This window comes from Stegostoma tigrinum, chromosome 2, assembly GCF_030684315.1.
Source record: "Stegostoma tigrinum isolate sSteTig4 chromosome 2, sSteTig4.hap1, whole genome shotgun sequence".
NCBI lineage: Eukaryota > Metazoa > Chordata > Chondrichthyes > Orectolobiformes > Stegostomatidae > Stegostoma > Stegostoma tigrinum.
Window position 1 is genome coordinate 154204999 of NC_081355.1, and position 23668 is coordinate 154228666.

Below are 23668 nucleotides of genomic sequence, written 5' to 3' on the forward strand. Positions count from 1 at the left end.
AAGCTGATCAAATTGAACATGGAAACACGACGCTCAGTGCACACTGATAGACTTGGACTGATGGACAAACAGGAATGGCCAACCCACTGGGATGGGGAGTCAGAAGCTAGGGGACGATGGGTTAAAACAGACTCGAGAAGGTAAGGCAAGTGAAACAGGTTCTTGTACCTGAGTGATGACATTTTCCATCTCTGCTTTCTTCTCCGCTGGGCACTTCTTATCGGACATCAGTTTCTGCAGATGAGCTACAAAAATGGAAAATGATTCAAAATCGCCAAAGTTGTGGAGGCAAAGTTGGCCAAATTAGTTTTGATGTGTCAAGACCGATTGACTGGAGCTATCCCACAGAAACCGGCTGCCACTGAGTGATATAAACAGTTTCCACATCTTCTCTCAATGGTATATCAACAGCATATTCCATTCAGAGGGTATGAGTATCGTGCAGCAAGGTACCAGTACACAGAGTCCTCTCCTTTTGGGGAAGATGGATGTGGGGGACAGAAGCATAAGATTGGGCCTTTGGGAGGATGAGTAGAGGTAGGCATTTCAACGACAAGGAAAATCACTGACTGCTAGGGCAAGAGGAGGTTAGAGACTGATCAACGGGAAAAGCACAGCATAGACTGTGAACTGCTTTAACCAGGAATCAGCATAGACTAGATGGACCAAATGACCTCCTTCTAGTCTGTACTGCTCAGGGCCACAATGAAGTGAAACATCAAAAGTGCTACCAATTGTCAACAATGTCATCCAGGGCTTCACGTGGGCTCTTGAGGTACAGTGATAGTGTTCTTGGCTCTGAGCCAGAAGACCCGGTTCCAGGGCCCACCTGTGCCAGGTTTGTGTCATCACGTTTTGAAAAAGATGATTAGAAAATCTCACAGGCTTCACACACTTTAAACACATAGTAAGGTAGGTCAGGTTCCAACCATACACAGCATTCATGAAAGTACTTAGTCCTCAGTCCAAATGGAAACCATTACCTTTCAAAAGATGATCAGCACGGAAACATTCCCCATTCTTCACATCCTTCACCATGTAGTCAGCAAACTTATCCACATGTCCAGATGTTCTGCAACATAGTTCAGCAAAGCTCAGTACGAGAAAGCTCACCTCACAGAATCTACCAATCTTACCTGCCTCACAATGAAACTGCCCTCTTGACAGCAGTGGGCTAAAGGCAACCCTCTGTCAACACCAACAGAACAGTCTATCGAAATAAAACAAGTATGCAATATCTCCTACTCGCGATCTGGATGATTCGGATATTAACTGGTTGAGCACAGAGCTTTCTGAAACAGATGCAGAGACTGTCAATTGGAGGTAGGAAACTCTGTGGAAGTGTCTAAGATGCATAAACAGCACTTGGGAGAAACACAGGAGCACACAAGAAAACACAAAGTTTTAACCATCAGAGAACAGCTCCTAAGATCAAACTCCAATTCCCAGAGGCTGAATTCCAAACCTAGACTGAGTTATCCAACTACTTTGTCCGCTAAACCAAAGAAATTTTTCAGGGAAAAAGGTTATTTTGAGACACTATCTTCCCTATCTTTAGCTGCTCACTAGCTGTTGAGTTGAATCCAAAATGTCATGCCAACAACACCCACTGTAACTGCAGAGAAGGAAGATGGTACCCATTTCTCATCCAAATATTGACAACAAGGACCATGACTATATGCTTGGCTCCTGGCACATCCTCCCAGTGCCTCAGAGTTCATCAGCAAGCCCTTGAAATCGGTCCTCAAACACGACATGTAGGCTCACTATCTTGTGGTCTCTTTTTAAATTCTTTGATGGGGTGTTGGTGTTGCTAGCGAGGCCATCATTTGTTATCCATCCCCAAGGGTCCTTGAATCGCCCATCTCAGAATCAACCACATTGTTGTGTCGAGTCACATGCTAAGGCCAGTTCTGGTGAGGTCATTAAATGAACCAAATGTGTTTTCATCAAACAGTTTATGAGAATTGGCTCTCGAATTCCTGATGTTTTTAAAAATCATTCACAGAATGTAAGTGCTGCTGGCTAAACCAGCAGTTATTGCCCACCTCAATTGCTCTCAAGCTGATGCTGGTGAGTTGCCTCCCTGAACCGCTGCAGTTCATACACCCAAGTGCTGATAGGGCGTTTCTTCTGACCCAGTGATGCTCAAGGAGTGGTGATGCGCTTCCACATCAGGATGGTGTGTCGCTTGGAGGGGATCTTGCAAGTAAAGTGGTAAATTCAGTGATGGGATGGTTATGCCATTGAACATCAAGGGGAGATATTTAGATTCTCTCTTGTGTGAGATGGTCATTGCCTAAATGATGTTGCCTAGGTCACGCTGCATGTCAATACAAGCTGCTCATTTTTATCTGGATTAACTGAATTGAAATACTAGGACAATAGACAATAGGTGCTGGAGTAGGCCATTCGGCCCTTCGAGCCAGCACCACCATTCATTATGATCGTGGCTGATCATCCACAATCAGTATCCTGTTCCTGCCTATCCCCATAACCCTTGATTCCACTATCTTTAAGAGCTCTGTCTATCTCTTTCTTGAAAGTATCCAGAGAGTTGGCCTCCACTGCCTTCTGGGGCAGAGCATTCCATATATTCACCACTCTCTGGGTAAAGAAGTTTTTCCTCAACTCTGTTCTAAATGGCCTACCCCTTATTTTTAAACTGTGTCCTCTGGTCCTGGACTCACCCATCAGCGGAAACATGCTTCCTGCCTCCAGAGTGTCCAATCCCTTAATAATCTTATACATCTCAATCAGATCCCCTCTCATCCTTCTAAACTCAAGAGTATACAAATCCAGTCGCTCCAATCTTTCAACATATGATAGTCCCGCCATTCCGGGAATTGACCTCGTGAACCTACGCTGCACTCCCTCAATAGCCAGAATGTCATTCCTCAAATCTGGAGACAAAAACTGCACACAACACTCCAGGTGCGGTCTCACCAGGGCCCTGTACAGCTGCAGAAGGACCTCTTTGCTCCTATACTCAATTCCTCTTGTTATGAAGGCCAGCATGCCATTAGCTTTCTTCACTGCCTGCTGTACCTGCATGCTTGCTTTTATTGACTGATGTACAAGAACACCTAGATCTCGTTGTGCTTCCCCTTTACCTAACTTCACTCCATTGAGATAGTAATCTGCCTTCCTGTTCTTGCCACCAAAGTGTATAACATAGAACATAGAACAGTACAGCACAGAACAGGCCCTTCAGCCCACAATGTTGTGCCGACCATTGATCCTCATGTATGCACCCTCAAATTTCTGTGACCATATGCATGTCCAGCAGTCTCTTAAATGACCCCAATGACCTTGCTTCCACAACTGCTGCTGGCAACGCATTCCATGCTCTCACAACTCTCTGTGTAAAGAAACCGCCTCTGACATCCCCTCTATACTTTCCACCAACCAGCTTAAAACTATGACCCCTCATGCTAGCCATTTCTGCCCTGGGAAATAGTCTCTGGCTATCAACTCTATCTATGCCTCTCATTATCTTGTATACCTCAATTAGGTCCCCTCTCCTCCTCCTTTTCTCCAATGAAAAGAGACCAAGCTCAGTCAACCTCTCTTCATAAGATAAGCCCTCCAGTCCAGGCAGCATCCTGGTAAACCTCCTCTGAACCCTCTCCAAAGCATCCACATCTTTCCTATAATACGGCGACCAGAACTGGACGCAGTATTCCAAGTGCGGTCTAACCAAAGTTTTATAGAGCTGCAACAAGATCTCACGACTCCTAAACTCAATCCCCCTGTTAATGAAAGCCAAAACACCATATGCTTTCTTAACAACCCTGTCCACTTGGGTGGCCATTTTAAGGGATCTATGTATCTGCACACCAAGATCCCTCTGTTCCTCCACACTGCCAAGAATCCTATCCTTAATCCTGTACTCAGCTTTCAAATTCGACCTTCCAAAATGCATCACCTCGCATTTATCCAGGTTGAACTCCATCTGCCACCTCTCAGCCCATCTCTGCATCCTGTCAATGTCCCGCTGCAGCCTACAACAGCCCTCTATACTGTCAACAACACCTCCGACCTTTGTGTCGTCTGCAAACTTGCTGACCCATCCTTCAATCCCCTCATCCAAGTCATTAATAAAAATTACAAACAGTAGAGACCCAAGGACAGAGCCCTGTGGAACACCACTCACCACTGACTTCCAGGCAGAATATTTTCCTTCTACTACCACTCGCTGTCTTCTGTTGGCCAGCCAATTCTGTATCCAAGCAGCTAAGGTCCCCTGTATCCCATTCCTCCTGACCTTCTGAATGAGCCTACCATGGGGAACCTTATCAAATGCCTTACTGAAGTCCATATACGCCACGTCCACAGCTCGACCCTCATCAACTTTTCTAGTCACATCCTCAAAAAACTCGATAAGGTTTGTGAGGCATGACCTACCCCTCACAAAGCCGTGTTGACTGTATTTGATCAAGCCATGCTCTTCCAGATGGTCATAAATCCTATCCCTCAGAATCCTTTCTAACACCTTGCAGACGACAGACGTGAGACTTACTGGTCTGTAATTGCCAGGGATTTCCCTATTTCCTTTCTTGAAGGGAGGAATTACATTTGCCTCTCTCCAGTCCTCAGGTACGACTCCTTTACCACACATTTATTCACATTAAACTGCATCTGCATGCATCCGTCCACTCACCTAGCCTGTCCAAGTCACCCTGTATTCTAATAACATCCTCCTCACATTTCACACTGCCACCCAACTTTGTGTCATCAGCAAATTTGCTAATATTACTTCTAATGCCTTCGTCTATATCATTAATATATATCGTAAACAGCTGCGGTCCCAGTACCGAACCTTGTGGTACCCCACTGGTCACTGCCTGCCATTCCGAAAGGGACCCATTTATCACTACTGTTTGCTTCCTGTCAGCCAGCCACTTTTCAATCCAACTCAGTATTTTGCCCCCAATACTATGAGCCCGAACTTTGTTCACCAATCTCCTATGTGGGACTTTATCAAAGGCTTTTTGAAAGTCCAGGTACACTACATCTACTGGCTCTCCCTTATCCATCTTCATAGATACATCCTCAAAAAATTCTAGAAGATTAGTCAAGCACGATTTCCCCTTCGTAAATCCATGCTGACTCTGACCTATTCAGTTACTGCTATCCAAATGAGTCGTAATTTCATCTTTTATAATTGACTCCAGCATCTTTCCCACCACTGACGTCAGGCTAACCGGTCTATAATTTCCTGTTTTCTCTCTCCCTCCTTTCTTGAAAAGTGGGACAACATTTGCCACCCTTTAATCCGCAGGAACTGATCCTGAACCTATAGAACCTTGGAAAATGATTACCAATGCGTCCACAATTTCTAGAGCCACCTCCTTAAGTACCCTGGGATGCAGACCATCAGGTCCCGGGGACTTATCAGCCTTCAGACCTAACAGTCTATCCAACACCATTTCCTGCCTAATATAAATACCCTTCAGTTTGTCCATTACCCTGGGTCCTTCAGCCACTACTGCATCTGGGAGATTGCTTGTGTCTTCCCTAGTGAAGACAGATCCAAAGTACCTATTCAACTCTTCTGCCATTTCCTTGTTCCCCATAATAAATTCACCCGTTTCTGACTTCAAGGGCCCAATTTTAGTCGTAACCACTTTTTTTCTTTTCACATACCTAAAAACGCTTTTACTATCCTCCTTTATATTTTTGGCCAATTTTCCTTCACAGCTCATCTTTTATCTGTGTATTGCCTTTTTAGTTATCCGCTGTTGCTCTTTAAAAGCTTCCCAGTCTTCCGACTTCCGACTCATCTTTGCTATGTTATACTTCTCTTTTATCTTTATACAGTCCTTAACTTCCCTCGTCAGCCTCGGCCGCCCCCGCCTCCCCTTAGGATCTTTCTTCCTCTTTGGTATGAACTGATCCTGCACCTTCTGCATTATATCCAGAAATACCTGCCATTGTTGTTCCACTGCCATCCCTGCGAGGGCATTGAACCATTGAACTTTGGCCAGCTCCTCCCTCATAGCTCCATGGTTCCCTTTGTTCAACTGCAATACTGACACTTCCGATTCTCCCTTCTCCCTCTCAAATTGCAGATTAAAGCGTATCATATTATGGTCACTACCTCCAAATGGCTCCTTTACTTTGAGGTCCCTGATCAAATCCGGTTCATTGCACAATACCAGATCCAGAATTGCCTCCTCCCTGGTCGGCTCCAGTACAAGCTGTTCTAAGAATCCATCTCGGAGGCACTCCACAAACTCCCTTTCTTGGGGTCCAGTACCATCCTGATTCTCCCAGTCTACCCGCATGCTGCAATCTCCCATAACAACTATAGTAATACCTTTGTGTCAGGCCAATTTCAACTCTTGATTCAACCTGCACCGTACATCCTGACTACTGTTTGGGGGCCTGCAGATAACTCCCATTAGTGTCTTTCTACCCTTAGAATTCCTCAGCTCTATCCATACTGACTCTACATCTCCTGACTCTATGTCCCCCCTCGCAAGGGACCGAATATCATTCCTCACCAACAGGGCTACCCCACCCCCTCTGCCCACCAGTCTGTCCTTTTGATAGCATGTATAGCCTTGAATATTCATTTCCCAGGCCCTGTCCACTTGAAGCCACGTCTCAGTTATCCCCACAACATCATACTTGCCAACTTCCAACTGAGCCTCAAGCTCATCCACCTTATTTCTTATGCTTCGTGCATTCATATATAGTATTTTTAATTTTCTGTCCCGGTGAGATTTGAACCTATGTGCTCAGAACATTAGAATGGACCTCTAGCTTATTCATGCCATGACATGAACTTATGAGGATATGGTGGTGTAGCGGTAATGTTAATGTTACAGAGATGTCACTGACAGGTCCTCTGGTCTGAGCTTGTTTTTCAAGTTGTTCCATTATGATTCCCTCTTTCTTTGCAGCATCTCCAATCATTGATGAGACCGAAGAAGAGAAGGTTGGGGGAGATTTGAGGTGCTCAAAATCACATGGGGTCTGGATGTAGTAGATAGGGGGATAGCGTTCCTATTGGTGCTAGTACTGAGAACCAGTAATCTCTGATTTAAAATGACCGGCAAACAATGCAATGGTGACAGAAGGAAAAGTGTTTTCCCAGAGTGAATGGTTAGGGTATGAAATGCACTGCCTGAGTGTGTGATGGAGAAACCTTTGATCATGGCTTTCAAAAGGGAATTATATTATGATCTAAAGAGAAAAAATCTGAAGTAAGGAAAAGGCAAAAGTGTGGGACTAACTGCCTTTGCAGAGACCCAGCACTGAAACAATAGACTGGACGGTCTCCTTTCTCTGTTGTACTCATTGTATAATTCTACTTACTTCAGGACAGGTTCAGGAGTCAGCATTGTACAGTCAATCTCCAGAATCTGCTCTTCCTGGATGAAATGCTGCCGCCAGGCCTGCAGGATGTTGTTCTTCAGAGCACAGCCAACAGGACCAAAGTCATACAGGCCACTCACACCTGTCCAAAGTACAATTAGACCTCATTTATTACATACATTTGGGATGCAAATTCATCCCTCACCCACACCGTTTTCATCCACACTCTGCTTCGCTGGGGCTCTGACAGACTGCTCTCATCTCAGCCCCCTCAATGGGTACAATCACTAGACAATTACAGTCGTTTAGTGATCATGTTACTGAAGCAGAGTCTTGGATTAATAATCCAGAGAACAGAAATTCAAACTCTGTGGCAGAAATTCCATTCTTCAAAGAGCCTGGAGCTGGAGGCACAATAAAAACGGTACAGAGGTTTCAGGCTCTTGCGAAAAACAAAATTGGTTCACTCATGTCCTTGATAAAAGTAAGAAAATTACCTACAATATGGTTGAGTCTCAACTCCCTTTCAAAGGGAACCCACTCAAATATATCAGGGAATTTAGGGGCTTACAAAAAAAAGGCAACCCTGCCAAAACTTCCCGCACTCCGAGACTTTATTTTTAAGATCCAGCAACCAGTATTCCTCAGCACCAATTCACTATGCCTTGTAGAAACTGGAATTTTAAATGCTCCATTTGTAAAAGCCCGGGTCAAGACCAAGAAGGTAGTTGAAAAGATGAGTCATACTGGTTCATTAGCATCCTCAAAGAACGGAGGTTGATACTCCTTTACCAAACTCTTAATACAGCCAAAGCAGCCAGGGAAAGGTAATAATGATAATGAAGACACAATTCTCAGAAAAGATACCAATCAACTTTGTGACTTGCAACATCAAAGTAGAACTGTACCCAGTTAAATTGCTGCTTCACTTCTACATATTTCAATCAAAGATGCCTTAAACACTTCTCCTCGTTCGTGGTATCATAGAATCCCTACAGTGTGGAAACAGGCCCTTCAGTCCAACATGTCCACACCAACCCTCAGAGCATCCCACCCAGACTCATCCACTAATCTACACATGAACACTACGGGCAATTTTCCATGGGCAATCCACCTAGCCCGCACATCGTTGGACTGTGGGAGGAAACTGGAGCACCTGGAGGAAACCCACACAGATACAGGGAGAACGTTCAACTCCACACAGACAGTCACCCTAGGATTGAATCGAACCCGGGTCCCTGGTGCTGTGCTAACCACTGAGCCACCGTGCCGTTTCTTGATTATCTGTCCCTGAGAAGGTGGTGGAGCTGCAGTCTTTGGAAAATAAGGATGCCCACAGCATTGTTAGAGGGGGAATTCCACGATATGATCCAGCAGCAATGACGCAATGGCATGATAGTTCCAAGTCAGGATAATGGGAAGCTTGGAGGGGAACTTGACTGACACCCCAGTGAGAATTTTAATCAGCGTTCATCCCCTAGATAACTATGTGACAACAAATTGATAGTAGAAGAGGGGGATCTCCCACCTCCAAAGACAGAGGCAGGCTCTATAAACCAGCTGGTGGCTGCCTCTCTGTCAATTACATACGTTTGGACAAATGACCAGGCATTCAGGGACAGATCCTCCTACCTCCATATATAGCAAAAGCCTGATCATAGAAGAACCTTCGCTTTAGTGTATCCTCCATTTTTGTTCGGTCAATTATGTCGTCCTTTGGCTGCAGAGCCAGCTCCTGCGGGAAGAAGGGCAGACAGCAGAACGATTTCTACATGAAGCAAAATAATTCCGGATTTTGCAATACGTTTCTCTCTGCATCATTGAGGATGGAACACAGATACATATACGGGCTTCAAAACAATACCGCCCAAGTTTATTGTTGGCACCAAAGATAACTGCACTGCAGGACAGCGAGATCGTACAGCAAGTGATTCGCATATGTCAAGGGCACCAAAGGTTGTCATCAGATCAGCTTTGATTCAGGGCATTGCCACATGAAGTAATGACTTGCCTCTTTCATGTAAAGCCTTTTACATCATTACACACAGAAGAGTATACAAAGTATATGCAGTGAATAGGATAATGACGTAAGATTCAAAGAGTCCCTTAAAGCAAGAGAGAGATAGAGAGATTTTGGAAGGGAACTCCAGAGCTTATGATGCATGCAGCTAAAGGCAAAACTGACACTGTTGAGGGGAATAAAGTGGAAGATGCACAAGACCATAATTGGAAGAATACAGCGATGAGAGTTGAAGGAGATTAGGGAGAGAGGGAAGGTCAGGGTTTTCACATTCTGACCAGAATTCTAAAAGTCTAAGCCATTGCTTGACTGGGTGATAATGTAAACATGAAGTGATGTGATGGTGAATGAAACTTAGAGTGAGGAATTTTACATGAGCAGAAGGTACAGGGAGTGCAAGTTATATAACCGAGTAAGGAAATAGCAGAAGCACAGATGAGCTGAGGTAGTCACGAGGACATGCAATGTTGCCATGGAGGCCTTGCTAATGGGGCAAATATTCAATCAATAGCTTGGTTCAGGATTAAGTAGGAGCTTGAGTTTGTTTCTCAGGAGGAGACAATGGCCAAGGAGGAGTGTACCGGTTGAAATGGAATTTATAGTGGGGACTGAAGACAGTTAATTAAATATCAAGAAAAATAATGTAAGAAAACTGCAATTCATCCATGTGAAGTGTTGGTCTCCATTTTAATAGTTACACTGGAGGCAGTTCAGAGAAACTTCACTGGCTGACTCCAGAGATGAAAAGGTTTGTCTTATGAGGTAATATTGAAAGGATGCACCAATAATCATTGGAGTCCAGAAGAACAGGAAGTAATCTCATTGAAACACAGATTTTGAGGGCACTTGTCAGTAAAGCCGAGAGGATATTTCCCTGTGAGGAAATCTAGAATTAAACAGCTCATCCTAAATGGTGTCCCACTTAAGATGAAGGTGAGGAGGTATTTCTTCTTCCAGAGGGCCTCAAATCTTTTGAATTCTCCTCCCCTGACAATAATGGAGGCTGGGTCATTGAAAATACTCACGGCTGAATTATACAGATTTCTGATCTATGAGGAAGTTAAGGGTTATGGGGACAGAAGGTAAGTGGAGTTATGGCTACAGTTAGATCAACAGTGATCCTACGGAATGGCACAGCAGGTACAATGGGCCAAATAGCCTACTCCTGCTCATTTCTTATCCAGGATGGGAAGAGGCAGGGAAAAAGTGGAGATACAGCAGAGGCAAAGGAAAGGTCAAGAGATGTGACAGAGAGCTGGGGCTGGATGGCATCAGAATGCAAGTGGAGACCAACATGGCATGTTCACATGAAGTGGCCAGAACTACAATTTGATTAAGATACAAGACAGTGAAGGATAGCATGACGTGAAAGATTCATTGCAAGATTTCTTCTGGTTATTGCTGGACAAGAATGTACAGTACCAGAGCCGTAATGAATCCTTGACCAACGTACCTTAGCCTCCAGGGTCCTTTTCCGAGTTTTAAGCTCAGAAACAGCTTTATCAACATCCACCTGTGGAAAATTCTCTGCTTTAAGCTTCCGAACAAGTTCACCCTGGGAAGGAACACCAGAGACTGAGTGAAAATATGTCAGACCAGTGTCGACTTTATACAAGGTCAAAAGTCACATGACCCGAGGTTACAGTCCAACAGGTTTATTTGAAATCACAAGATTTTGTAGCGCTGCCCCTTCATCAGGTGAAGAGAGGGCAGTGCTTCAAAAGCTTGTGATTCCAAATAAACCTGTTGGAATATAACCTGGTGTCGTGTGATATTTGACCTTGTCCACCCCAGTCCATCACCGGCACATTCACATCATCACTTTACACAGTCAGTTGAGACTGGGAAAACTGCAAATATCTCTGAAACAGCTCCAATGCTTCTTTCAAACTATCTGTTCAAGAGTGTGGATGTCACTGGACAGGTCACCATTTATTGCCCATCCCTAATTCCCCTGAAAGACAGCCTTACTGAAATTGCTGCAGTTAGGGGGTTCAAAGATTTTGACCCAGCAACAGTGAAAGAATGAGGCGGACAAGGTAGATCAGTGAGGGAACAGAGATCATTGTACTGTTTGGTTTGTTTATGAGAAAGAACAAGGTACAATCCAGACTTAGGACCATATATCAGAGGAGACCCCAGGTCAATGGGATATAGATGGAGCTGGCCAGATAAATAGCAAAGATTAGCAGGAGGAGAGTGGGATTAAACAAAAAGAGGGATCTTCACACTAGGTGGTATTGAATCTGCCTTTACCAAGAAAGAAAATGCTGCCCAGGTCATAGTGACAGAGGAGGTGATTTAAACAGTTGGAAGACTTAAAATAGATATGGAGGAGGTACTGGGTAGAATGCCTGCACTTTTAGTTTATAAGGTACTGAGACCAGATAAGATGTAACTGAGGGATGTGACCTAACTTTAATCCAGAGATATTGCCATAATTGTGCATTCTTCATTCGACACAGGGGTAGTGCCAAAGGACTGGAGAATTGCAAATGTCACACCCCCACCACTTGTTCAAACTAAAATGTAAAGATAAACCCAGCAAGCGTAGGGTAGTCATTTTAACTTTTGGGTTGGGAAAACCTTTAGAACCAATAACTAGGACAAAACTAACAGCCACTTGGACAAATCTGGATTGAACGAGGAAATCCAGCATGAATTTAAAACAATTTGTGTTTAATTAATTTGTTGGCATTTTAACAGACAAGTCTGATGAGGTCAATCTTGAGGATGTCGTGTAGAGGAATTTCCAGAAGACACTGGATACTGTACCCACAACAGACTTTAAAGCTAAGTTCGAGCTCATGGAATAAAGGGACAATAATAAGCCGAATAAAAAAACTGATTGTGTAACAGAAGACAGAGTATGGTGAATGGATGTTTTTCAGGCTGAAGGAAGATTTGTAGAGTTAATGTTGGGACCCTTTTTTGTTGTGGTAAGTATGAAACGACTTTGACCTTTATGCACTAGGTACAATTTCCAAACACGCAGATGATACGAAGTTTGGAAGTATTGCAAGTCGTGATGAGGATCTGGAATGCAATGAGTGTGCAATGGAGGCAGAGTCGACTGAAGCTTCCAATGAGAATTAAATTATTATCCAAGGGAAAATTCCTTAGCAAGTCCATGGGGAAAAGGCAGGTAAGTAGCAATAAGTTAAATGCCCCTTCAGAAGATCAGCACCAGTATGATGGGCTGAATGGCCTGTGTCACTGCTGAAACCGATCAATGATTTGAATCAGGTGATATTACGAATTATTCTCTCCAGCACTGTGAAGCCCTGTATCACTAAAACAGGGGTCGATGGCACAGTGGGATTATTGCTAGACTATTAATCCAAAGAGCCAAGTAATGGATTGGGAACCAGAGTTCAAATCCCACCACAGCAAATGATGGTAATTGAATACAATAAAAACTTAAGAGTTAAGGATCTAATGATGACTGCAATACTAGTATCAAAGAAAAACCCATCTGTTTCACTATTGTCCTTTAGGGAAGGAATCTGCCATCTATACCTGGTCTGGCCTATACGTGGCTCCAGACCCATAGCAATGTGGTTGACTCTTAACTGCTCTGAGTAATTATGGATGCGTAATAAGTTCTAGCCAAGTCAATGACAACTATATCTGGGAATGAATTTTAATAAATGCTTTATCTTTACTGCATCCTGGAAACATGCCTGTTTTTGTCCACAAAAAAGGCAATTGCATTTCTGTAGCAACCTTTACTGCCTCAGGATATTCGAAAAGTTTTGACAGCTAAATTCAATACTTTTATTTCAGAAGTGTTACAATGCCGATAATTTAACAGTCAATTTGCACATAGCAAACTCCCACAGACAGCAGAATGAAATAAGATTGACAAAAGTAAGTGCTTCAGCAATGGCTGATGAAGATTAAATCCTGGCCAGGAACCAGGGAGAACTCTCCTACACTTCTGTGCTGTGTGATCTGTTATATACACAAAAGAGGTTAAATAGGGCCTTGGTTAAACCACAGCTCATTTAGCCATACTATACCACAAGAAATGGGCAAGTCACTATCACAGGTCTAAAGTACAAAGGGTACAGATAGGAAAGGAGAACAATTGGACAGAAAGGGCAGGAGAAGCAAGTTCAGAGCCAAATGTACAACACAGACTGACTTTCCTTCAAGTCTTTCTATATACCTGATACAGAGCAGGTATGCACCAGTGACCTTCAGGCAACGTTGCTGTTAACAGTGTTTAATATCCAAACGGTAAATACAGATTATTCTTCAGCACACTATAACTTGGTGGGGGAGGGGGGGGGGGGCATGCTGTTACAGTACAATGTAACTACACGATGTTACAGCACATCTAAACAGGGAACAAAGGGGGCATGATACGTCAGTATATCGTAACTGGGACCACAGAGGGCGCGATGTCACTGTACATTGTAACTGGGAGCTCAGAGGGCGCGATGTCACTGTACAGCGTAACTGGGAGCACAGAGGGCGCGATGTCACTGTACATTGTAACTGGGAGCTCAGAGGGCGCGATGTCACTGTACAGCGTAACTGGGAGCACAGAGGGCGCGATGTCACTGTACATTGTAACTGGGAGCTCAGAGGGCGCGATGTCACTGTACATTGTAACTGGGAGCTCAGAGGGCGCGATGTCACTGTACAGCGTAACTGGGAGCACAGAGGGCGCAATGTCACTGTACATTGTAACTGGGAGCTCAGAGGGCGCGATGTCACTGTACAGCGAAACTGGGAGCTCAGAGGTCGCAATACGACAGTACATCGTAACTGGGAGCACAGAGGACGCGATGTCACTGTACAGCGTAACTGGGAGCTCAGAGGGCGCGATGTCACTGTACATTGTAACTGGGAGCTCAGAGGGCGCGATGTCACTGTACATTGTAACTAGGAGCTCAGAGGGCGCGATGTCACTGTACAGCGTAACAGGGAATTCAGAGGGCGCGATGTCACTGTACATTGTAACTGGGAGCTCAGAGGACGCGATGTCACTGTACATTGTAACTAGGAGCTCAGAGGGCGCGATGTCACTGTACAGCGTAACAGGGAATTCAGAGGGCGCGATGTCACTGTACAGCGTAACTGGGAGCACAGAGGGCACGATGTCACTGTACATTGTAACTGGGAGCACAGAGGGCGCGATGTCACTGTACAGCGTAACTGGGAGCACAGAGGGCACGATGTCACTGTACATCGTAACTGGGAGCACAGAGGGCACGATGTCACTGTACATCGTAACTGGGAGCTCAGAGGTCGCGATGTCACTGTACATCGTAACTGGGAGCACGGAGGGCGCGATGTCACTGCACATTGTAACTGGGAGCACAGAGGGCACGATGTCACTGTACATCGTAACTGGGAGCACAGAGGGCACGATGTCACTGTACATCGTAACTGGGAGCTCAGAGGTCGTGATGTCACTGTACAGCGTAACTGGGAGCACGGAGGGCGCGATGTCACTGCACATTGTAACTGGGAGCTCAGAGGGCGCGATGTCACTGTACATCGTAACTGGGAGCTCAGAGGGTGCGATGTCACTGTACATTGTAACTGGGAGCACAGAGGACGCGATGTCACTGTACATTGTAACTGGGAGCTCAAAGGGTGCGATGTCACTGTACATTGTAACTGGGAGCTCAGAGGGTGCGATGTCACTGTACATCATAACTGGGAGCACAGAGGGCGCGATGTCACTGCACATTGTAACTGGGAGCACGGAGGGCACGATGTCACTGCACATTGTAACTGGGAGCTCAGGGGGCGCGATGTCACTGTACATCGTAACTGGGAGCTCAGAGGGGGCGATGTCACTGTACATTGTAACTGGGAGCACAGAGGACGCGATGTCACTGTACATTGTAACTGGGAGCTCAGAGGGCGCGATGTCACTGTACACTGTAACTGGGAGCACAGAGGGCACGATGTCACTGTACATCGTAACTGGGAGCACAGAGGACACGATGTCACTGTACATCGTAACTGGGAGCTCAGAGGTCGTGATGTCACTGTACAGCGTAACTGGGAGCACGGAGGGCGCGATGTCACTGCACATTGTAACTGGGAGCTCAGAGGGCGCGATGTCAATGTACATCGTAACTGGGAGCTCAGAGGGTGCGATGTCACTGTACATTGTAACTGGGAGCACAGAGGACGCGATGTCACTGTACATTGTAACTGGGAGCTCAGAGGGTGCGATGTCACTGTACATCGTAACTGGGAGCACAGAGGGCACGATGTCACTGTACATCATAACTGGGAGCACAGAGGGCACGATGTCACTGTACATCGTAACTGGGAACACAGAGGACGCGATGTCACTGTACATCGTAACTGGGAGCAGAGAGATCGTGATACGACAGTACGTCATAACTGGGAGCACAGAGGGCGCGATGTCACTGTACATTGTAACTGGGAGCACAGAGGACGCGATGTCACTGCACACTGTAACTGGGAGCAGAGGGCACGATGTCACTGTACATCATAACTGGGAGCACAAAGGACATGATGTTACAGTATGTCGTAACTGGAAGCACAGAGAACAGGATACAATAGTGCATCATTACTGGGAAAACAGAGGAGATGATCTAATAATACATCGTAACTGGGAAAACAGAGGCATAATTTTACAACAGACTGTAACTGGGAATGCCAAGGACATGATGTTACAGTGTATGATAACTGGGAGCAGAGAGGGGCAGGAAGCAGTGAGTGGGGATAAGGGGTTCTTTTTCAGGTTGGCAATTTGTAACCACTGGGTTGCACAGGGATACGTGCTGGGACTGCAACAGTTTACAGTACATATTAATGACTTGGACAAAGGAAACAAATGTGCTGTAATCAAACTTACAGACAATGCAGAAATGCAAAATCAAGTTGTAAGAGGGATATAAATAATTTGCAGAGAAATACGACAGGTTAAGTTAGTGGGCAAAAAGTTGGCAAATGGAGTATAATGTGGGAAAATGTGAAGTCCATTTTGAAGTGAGAACAAGAGAAAAGAATATTGTTTTACTGGAGAAAAAAATGCATAAAGCTGCAACACAAAGGGACTTTTAGGAACTTGAGAACAAAACATAGAAAGCTAGCACACAGGGACAACAGGTAGGCAGGAAGCAAATGGATCGCTGGCCCTTATTTCAAGGGTTTGGAGTACTAGCGTAGAGAAATCTTGCTGCACCTGTACAAGGTGCTGATGAGATGAAATCTTGAGTACTATCAGCAGTTTTGTTCCCCTTATTTAAGGAAAGATATCATTTCATTGGGGACAATTCAGAGAGGTTTGCTAGGATGATCCCTGGTATGGAGGAAATATCAAGAGCAAAGGATGGGACTCACTGGAGTTTAGAAGAATAAGAGGAAATCTCATTGAAATGTATGGAATTCTTAAGCGGTTTGACAGAATAAACACTAACAGGATGTTTCCCCCTCATGGGAGAATCTAGAACCAGAATACAGGGGCACCACTTTAAGGCTGAGATGAGGAGGAATTTTTTCACTGAGGCTTCACTGTCTTTGGAACTCCTTGTCATAGAGAGCTGTAGGAGCAGAGACTTTGTGCATAGTTAAGGCTGAGATAGATTCTCGAACATTGCAAGAGTCAAGGGTTACGGGGAAAGGGCAGGAAAGTGGACATGAGGTGTATTGGATCATGGCCCTACTGAATTATGAACCAGGCGTGTGGGGTCAAATGGCCTACCCCTATTCCTCTCTCTTATGATCTAACCTCATACATCATAATTGGGAAAGTTTATAAAATTTATTCAGACAGTGAGGCTATCAATGGCTAGGTCGGCATTTATTGCCTATCTCTAATTGAAGAAGGTGGTGGTAAGCAGCCCTCTTGAACCACTGCAGTCACTTTGGTGTATGGACACATGTGGTGTTGTTAAGAAGAGAGTCACAGGATTTTGATCCAGTAACAATGAAGGAATAATATAGTTCCAAGGCAGGTTGGGGAGTAGCTCAGAGGAGAACTTGCAGGGGGTGATATTCACATATATCTCCTGCCCTTTAGAAATTTGGACGATGCTGGCCAAGGATGTCTGGTGAATTTCTGCAGTGCACCTTGTAAGTGGGAGAGCAGCCAACATGAAACTGCAGTACCGAAATAAAAATCTGATCACTGCAATATTATTTCTGGGATCTTGCTGTGCACGTATCAGTTTTCCTCAATTACAACGGTACTTACATCTCGAAAGTACTACACTGGCTGAAATATGCTTCAAGGGGCTGTGGAAAACACTGCATAAATGTCGCTCGTGGTTCCTTTCTTTCAAAAATTAAAAATCTCTCCAAAACACACTGTAGCTTGAAAGGAGAAAAACAGGAGACACTTGACTGAAAATGTAGAACCAGACAACGATTGAGAGGGATCACGGAACAGGGAATGCAGTAAAAACCAAAATCAGTCTCTGGGCAGGGTCGTGCTGCAGCTCACTGCTGAAGAAGGGAAACGTGGCAGGAGGAGGGAAGAATCTGTAAAGTGAAACTGCAGCAAGCAGGGTGTGCTGGGATTCCACACTGCTCTGAAAAACACTCACGGCTGGTCATACAAGCAGCTACATTCACCTACTTCTGAGGAGCTGTATCCTCTCTTTTATTCTGTAATAAAGGAACACAGGGTGCAGCAAATGACATTTCAACAGCAAAAACAAATCCCTCACTCCAGACACAGAATCAGACGTCATCACTCAGCTGGGCAGTGGAAGTGATAATGGGAACTGCAGATGCTGGAGAATCCAAGATAATAAAATGTGAGGATGGATGAACACAGCAGGCCCAGCAGCATCTCAGGAGCACAAAAGCTTGTTACACTTTCACAATCAACTTAATCGATTGATTCCAAACATTCTCTCAAGCAAAGAAACATGGTTTGGCTGAAAGCTATATTCAGATCATTAGTACCAAAAGCAGTAGATCTTTTTCCCTAAACATTTTATACATCCAAAAAAGCACAACTTACTGAACCAGAACCAAGATTTCTAAACAACTCAATATAAAGCATCTCTGCTCTCTAAACAACTCAATATAAAGCAAGTATTAGGTCAGCTTAAGAATGTATGGGGCCACAGGCACTGCAAGCAGCGCACTCCTGCTTGGAATCAGTTGGCTAAGGGTTTGAGCCCCAGTCCAGAGACTTAATGCCCCAGGGAAGTACTGACGGAGTGCTGTACTGTCAGAATCAACGTCTCTCAGACTGAGGCTATAAGCCAAGATAATATCTTAACTGCCAATAATATAATAGAAATATCCTGCAGATAATATCTTCTCTGCCTGGACACATGAACACATCACACAAAACATTTGACCCTCACATACCCCATTCCACTGCATCTCTTGAGCACAACCTTCAACTTTTTTTCCTCTAGTTCTTCCACCATCAGCTAACAGAGTCAATCATAAACATCTTAAGTACGGATAAAGAGCCTTGGGGCCATCGGTTGGTGCTATTAGTAACCACCTGACTATTCTAATCCTGTTTTCCAGCACTTGTTCCTTAGCCGGTATGCCTTGGCATTGCAACTGTACATCTAAATATTTTGAGGGTTTCTGCCTCTGCCACCCTCGAAAGCAGTGTGTGCCGGATTCCCACCACCCTCTGGCTGAAAAATATTTCCTTACAGTCTCTCTAAACCTCTTGTCCCTGACCTTAAATCTATGCCACCCAATCAGTGAACACTTCACCAAGGGGAAATGTCACTTCTGATTACCTGGTTTATCCTCTTCAATTTTATCTCAATCATGACCCTCTCAATTTCCGCTGCTCCAAGGAAAACAACCCCAGTCTGTCCAATCTTTCTTCATAACTGAAGATCTCCAGCCCCAGATAACATCCTGGTAAATCTTTCCTTGCTTTCTCCAGTGCTAGCACCTTTTCTCCAAGAATGTGAATTCTAGAACTGCACACAATACTCCAGTTAATGAGCAAAGATTTTCCTGATTTACCTGAACTTTGTTCCCCACATCTGATGAAATGTCAGCAGCAGCAACCCCCCTCCCCCTCACCAAACCCACGGCAGTGGGGCTTACTCTGACCTGGCCCCATGCCTAGCCCCAGCCTCAGCCACCAGCCCCAACCACCTGAACCCATCCCCAGCCCATAGCCCCCAGTCCCAGGATCCCAGCGCCCCCAGCCCCTACCCCACCCCCCCCAATCCCCATTCCCATCCCCCAGTCCCCATCTCGCCACCTTCCAGTCCCCAGCCCCTACATCCCAGGTCCGGACCCCCGACCCCCGACCCCCACACCCCAGCCCCCAGGCCAGGCCTCTCCTACCTGCTCCCGCACCGCCAGCCTGAGCGGCGCCAGCACCAGCTCCACATGGCCCGCGTCTCCCTCCATCACCCCGGACAGGCGCTGCCACAACGGCTTCTTTTTCTGGAGACGCGGCACTGACACGCACACCGACCGAGTGCAGCACCACGACCCGGGGGACAGCAACCGCAACACTGCGGCGGCAACGGCAACAGTAGATCGGCTCTGGGCGGCTAAGCGGCGGAGCATGAGAGGAAGGGGCAGAGCCGAAAGGGACAGACAGCGCTACCGCTGGAGGGAGGCTGAACTGCGGTTAGTGGCTGATGTAATCCTGGGCGGGGAGGGGGCGACAGCGCTACGGCTGGAGGGAGGCTGAACTGCAGCTAGTGGCTGATGTAATCCTGAGCGGGGAGGGGGAGACAGCGCTGCGGCTGCAGAGAGGCTGAACTGCAGCTAGTGGCTGATGTAATCCTGGGCGGGGAGGGGGAGACAGCGCTGCGGCTGGAGAGAGGCTGAACTGCAGCTAGTGGCTGATGTAATCCTGGGCGGCGAGGGGGAGACAGCGCTGCGGCTGGAGAGAGGCTGAACTGCAGCTAGTGGCTGATGTAATCCTGGGCGGACGGGGAATAGCGCTGCGGCTGGAGAGGCTGATCTACAGCTGGTGGCCGACGTAATCTTGGGCTGAGAGAGGGGGAGACAGCGCTACCGCTGGAGGGAGGCTGAACTGCAGCTGGTGGCTGAAGTAATCTTGGACTGGGAGAGGATAAAAATGGAGGAGTCCCTTCTCCAGTCTTACAGTGGCACCATACCTCACCTCTTCTTCCACTACATTGATGACTATATCAGCACTGCTTTGTGCTCCCATGAGGAAATTAAACAGTTCATTCACTTCAATACCTTTCACCCCGACCTCAAATTCACCTGGACCACCTCTGATACCTCCCTCTCATACCTGGATCACTCAGCCTCCATCTCTGGTAACCGCTTCAATACTGACATCTATTTCAAACTCACCAACTGCCATAGCTACCTGGGCTACACCTCCTCTCACCCACCCGCCTGCAAGAATGCGATCCCCTACTCCCAATTTCTCCACCTCTGCTGCATCTGCTCCCAAGATAGAGCGTTCCTCCCTGGACATTCCTGATGTCCTGCTATTCCAAGGACTGCAACTTGCCCCTTTCAGTGATCAAAATGCCGTCAGCCGTATCTCTTGCATTTCCCACACTTGTGCCTTCAAATCCCCTCAAAAATAAAGACAGAATTCCCCTGGTCTTCACATACCACCCCATCAACATCAACATCTGTATGCCACTTCTGCCACCTACAATCTGACCCCACCACCAAAAAACATTTCCTTCCTCACCCCTATCTGCCTTTAGTAGGGACTGCTCACTGTGTGACACCCTCTTCACTCCCCATTGACCCCACCAGCCCCTGGTACCTTTCCCGGTAACTGCAGGGAGTGCTATACCTGCCCCTAAACCTCCCCCCTCGCTTCTATCCAAGCCCAAAACAAACTTTCCAAATCTGACAGGGATTCACCCATACATCCTCCAACCTGGTTTACTATATCCGTTGTTCCCGATGTGGCCTCCTCCACATTGATGAGACCAAGCACATTCTCAAGAGACCATTTTGTTGAGCATCTGCGCTCTGTACGTGACTTCAACCACACGCTGTGGTCGCCAACCATTTTAACACCCATCCCACTTCCTTGGTGACATGTCCATCCTGGCACTAGTCCAGTGCCTCAATGATGCCACATGCAAACTGGAGGAACAACACCTCATATTCCACCTTGATGGCCTAAACGTAGAATTCACCAGTTTTAAAATCTCCCACGCCCAAACCTCCCTTTTATCCCCACCTCCTTGACCTGACACAACCTGTCCACCTTCTCACCCACGTATCCATCCCTTCCGCCCCACTGACCAATCCCTAAATTCCCTATCCTGCATCCACCTATCACCATCCCATCTACCTTTCCCCAGCCCCACCCCTCCTCCCTGTATTTATTTCACATCTCCCTTCCCCCTCCCCTGTTCTGAACAAGGGTTCTGACCTGAAGTGATAATGGAAACTGCAGATGCTGGAGAATCCAAGATAACAAAGTGTGAAGCTGGATGAACACAGCAGGCCAAGCAGCATCTCAGGAGCACAAAAGCTGACGTTTCGGGCCTAGACCCTTCATCAGAGAGGAGGATGGGGAGAGGGTTCTGGAATAAATAGGGAGAGAGGGGGAGGCGGACTGAAGATGGAGAGAAAAGAAGATAGGTAGAGAGGAGAGTATAGGTGAGGAGGTAGGGAGGGGATAGGTCAGTCCAGGGAAGACAGACAGGTCAAGGAGGCGGGGTGATGTTAGTAGGTAGGAAATGAAGGTGTGGCTTGAGGTGTGAGGAAGGGATGGGTGAGAGGAAGAACAGGTTAGGGAGGCAGAGACAGGCTGGGCTGGTTTTGGGATGCAGTGGGGGGAGGAAGGGAAGGAATCTGCTGTCCTTACCCGATCCAAACCACATGTGACTCCAGACCAACTAGAATTTGTTTGATTCTGTGCATTTATGGGTGAGCAATGAATGGGGTGAAGGGAGAGAGATTTTAAAAAAGTCATGAGGGGAACATTATTTTACACTAAAGGTGGTTCGCGTGTGTACTGAGCTTCTGGAGGAAGAGGTGGATGTGGGCACAGTTATAATGTTTAAAAGACACTTGGATAAGTGCATGAATAGGAAAAGTTTGGAGGGATGTGGGCCAGGAGCAAGCAGGTGGGACTAGTTTGGGATTACGTTCAACATGGACTGGTTGGACCGAAGGGTCTGTTTCTGTGCCATGTGACTCTATGTAATCTCAAAGGGTGCTGCCGCTGGAGGGAAGCTGAACTGCAACGGGTGAGTGATGTAATCTGGGGAGGGGGGATATTGTTGAGTGGTTATATTGTAATCATATCATTACTCTATGATTTAACTGAATAACTGGTTGCTGACTGTAGCAGTGTTGGAATCATGAGTTGCCTTTTGAGGAAAGGTTGGAGTTTAGAAGAGTGAAAGGTGACATTATTGAAGTGTATAAGATCCAGAATGGTATGTGGAAAATCCTCTTGTGAGTCTGAAACTAGTTAATACTACATGAAAAGTAGGGCTTGCCTTTTCGGACAGGAATTTTTTTTTGTTCTCTCAGAGTGTTGTGTGACGTTAGGATGCTGTGCCTCAAAAGGTGGTGAAGATGGGGATTCATTGAATGTTTTTAAGACCGAGGTAAGACCATAAAACCATAAGACATAGGAGTGGAAGTAAGGCCATTCAGCCCATCGAGTCCACTCTGCCATTTAATCATGGCTGATGGGCATTTCAACTCCACTTCCCTGCACCCTCCCCGTAGCCCTTGATTCCTTGCAAGATCAAGAATTTATCAATCTCTGCCGTGAAGACATTTAACATCCCGGCCTCTACTGTGCTTCGTGGCAATGAATTCCACAAGCCCACCACTCTCTGGCTGAAGAAATGTCTCCTCATTTCCGTTTTAAATTTACCCCCTCTAATTCTAAGGCTGTGCCCACGGAGCCCAGTTTCCCTGCCTAACAGAAACAACCTCCCAGCGTCCGCCCTTTCTAAGCCATACATTATCTTGTAAGTTTCTATTAGATCTCCCCTCAACCTTCTAAACTCTAATGAACACAATCCCAGGATCCTCAGCCGTTCATCGTACGTTAAACCTACCATTCCAGGGATCATCCGTGTGAATCTCTGCTGGATACGCTTCAGCGCCAGTATGTCCTTCCTGAGGGGTGGAGTCCAAAATTGGACACAGTATTCTAAATGGGGCCTAACTAGAGCTTTATAAAGCCTCAGAAGCACATCGCTGCTTTTATATTCCAACCCTCTTGAGATAAACAACAACATTACATTTGCTTTCTTAATCACGGACTCTACCTGTAAGTTAACTTTTAGAGAATCCTGGACTAACACTCCCAGATCCCTTTGTACTTCTGCTTTACGAATTTTCTCACCATTTAGAAAATAGTCCATGCCTGTATTCTTTTTTCTAAAGTGCAAGACCTCACAT

At 46.0% G+C, this 23668-nt stretch overlaps 1 protein-coding gene across 1 annotated transcript in view; it reads right to left on the minus strand.

Moving 5' to 3' along the window:
• Positions 1-19891, minus strand: part of gars1 (glycyl-tRNA synthetase 1) — a 41534-nt gene extending 21643 nt beyond the window's left edge. The window contains exons 1-6 of the mRNA XM_059640391.1: positions 19628-19891; positions 10800-10901; positions 8959-9061; positions 7327-7468; positions 984-1072; positions 169-245 (exon numbers count right to left, since the gene is read on the minus strand). Coding sequence (XP_059496374.1) covers positions 169-245; positions 984-1072; positions 7327-7468; positions 8959-9061; positions 10800-10901; positions 19628-19855 — 741 coding nt within the window. The 5' untranslated portion in view covers positions 19856-19891. The remainder of the gene's footprint in view (positions 1-168; positions 246-983; positions 1073-7326; positions 7469-8958; positions 9062-10799; positions 10902-19627) is intronic.
• Positions 19892-23668: the final 3777 nt, after the last annotated feature.